At 34.9% G+C, this 1,638-nt stretch overlaps 1 protein-coding gene across 1 annotated transcript; it reads right to left on the minus strand.

The window, feature by feature from the left end:
• Positions 1 to 368: 368 nt before the first annotated feature.
• Positions 369 to 824, minus strand: LOC114530213 (galanin receptor type 1-like). Its single transcript, XM_028551791.1, has one exon. It carries the CDS (start codon positions 822 to 824, stop codon positions 369 to 371), a length of 456 nt encoding a protein of 151 aa, XP_028407592.1.
• Between the last annotated feature and the right edge of the window lie 814 nt (positions 825 to 1,638).

Below are 1,638 nucleotides of genomic sequence, written 5' to 3' on the forward strand. Positions count from 1 at the left end.
TTTTATCATTGTTTTTTGAACGCAGACTTTACTTTTCTCGAAGAGCTACATAGTTTGATAAATACAAATGTATAGTTTTTAGGAATTAATCAACATTTAAATGTGTAGTCAGACCACCATACTAGGATAATTACTTATATCTAAGCTAAATTATGAGAACGAACTGTACCAAAAAAAAAATTCTGCGGAAATTTGCACCTGTTAAATTTTGCACCCTATTGACATTTTGAGTCGCATGCAATTTATTTACCAATAAGTCGGCGCTTCTTAAAGGAGTTTAATATCTTGAATATATGACCCTTCACATTATGCAAGGTTGCAAGTGCTTTTTGCGTGTAGCTTCAGGCAATGCCTATTTTTTCATATTCTCAAACATTCGGCCTTTTTCGTCCACGACACTTCACGACCCATCCTAGAGCCTTACGAAAGTTCTTGTGTCGCCACGCATAAATAAATGGGTTGAGAACACTGTTCAGAGACATTGCGGGCTCGGATGTTCGGCTCAAGAAATAATAGAACTTGGATTTACTGCAGGATGTGCAGAAAAATCCCAAATGAATGAAAACAGCGTAAGGCGAATATGTTAGGAAAAAGAGCAATAAGATGAAGAATATTGTCATCAAAAGCCGCTTGTCAGATTTCATTCTTTTAATGTTTTCTTTAGTTGCATTGTCTATATTTTCCATAGATGTGACTTCTTTCAGTTTCCGCCTTTTCTCTGTCTTTAAGTTAGAGTATATGAAAGCAAATAAGAGAGTCAATGAGAGAAATGAGAAAGTTACATGTAGATGTGTATCTAGTAAGATATACGCTTTGTCAGACATTCCCATCAGGCGGAATGTGCAGAAAAATCCAGAGTAAATCAGGAATTATATTATAGATCAGTGCTGTTTCCCGACTGGGATATCCTTATATAGAGTTGTTGACGTATTAAAATTCTAAAATGGCTTGCAGAATTTAAGATTTTTATAGTTTATTCATTAAATTTGTTGTATTTTTTTGTGTTTTATAAAGTTGAAAAAGTCAAGGTTAAAAAATAGACACGTTTCACGTCTCGGTCTCAAAAACATCCCTCGGCCAACGGCCTCGGGCCGTTTTCGAGACCTCCGGCACAGTTTTTTGCATCCGGACCGAAGCTGCCGATAAATAACATATATGTAGTAACGTTAATAACCTAGCCATCATATCTTGGGCTTCAATGTAAATTCTTTACTTCCGCGTCATATTGATTTGGTGCGTTTTTATGCTAAAGATAAAATGCATGTCTGCGAATTTTTCAGACTTTTTTTTAATCATTTTTAACACAATTTTGTGCTCGCTATTATAAACGTTGGTTATTTTATCGGATTTGAGTTATTTTCTTCAATAGAATATATATAAACGTCCTAAAATGTAGCTACTACAATATCATATTAGGAATAATTTTGCATGTATACTTTCCCTACCGTATAATGGCAAAAGCTCCTGCTCTATTCAAGATTAGGGTTCACTTTTGTACAAGTATATATTCCAAGCAGCTGTTATACTCGGGAATGACTAGGCATGCAATTAGACTAATGACAAGAAACCAGCTAGTATATGCACGCATTAATTTGAACATCCAATTAAAGCCCTTATTCTGATGCAATATTAGCCTCA

Source organism: Dendronephthya gigantea, unplaced genomic scaffold, assembly GCF_004324835.1.
Source record: "Dendronephthya gigantea isolate DGI-Jeju-01 unplaced genomic scaffold, DenGig_1.0 000061F, whole genome shotgun sequence".
In the NCBI taxonomy this organism is placed as follows: Eukaryota; Metazoa; Cnidaria; class Anthozoa; order Malacalcyonacea; family Nephtheidae; genus Dendronephthya; species Dendronephthya gigantea.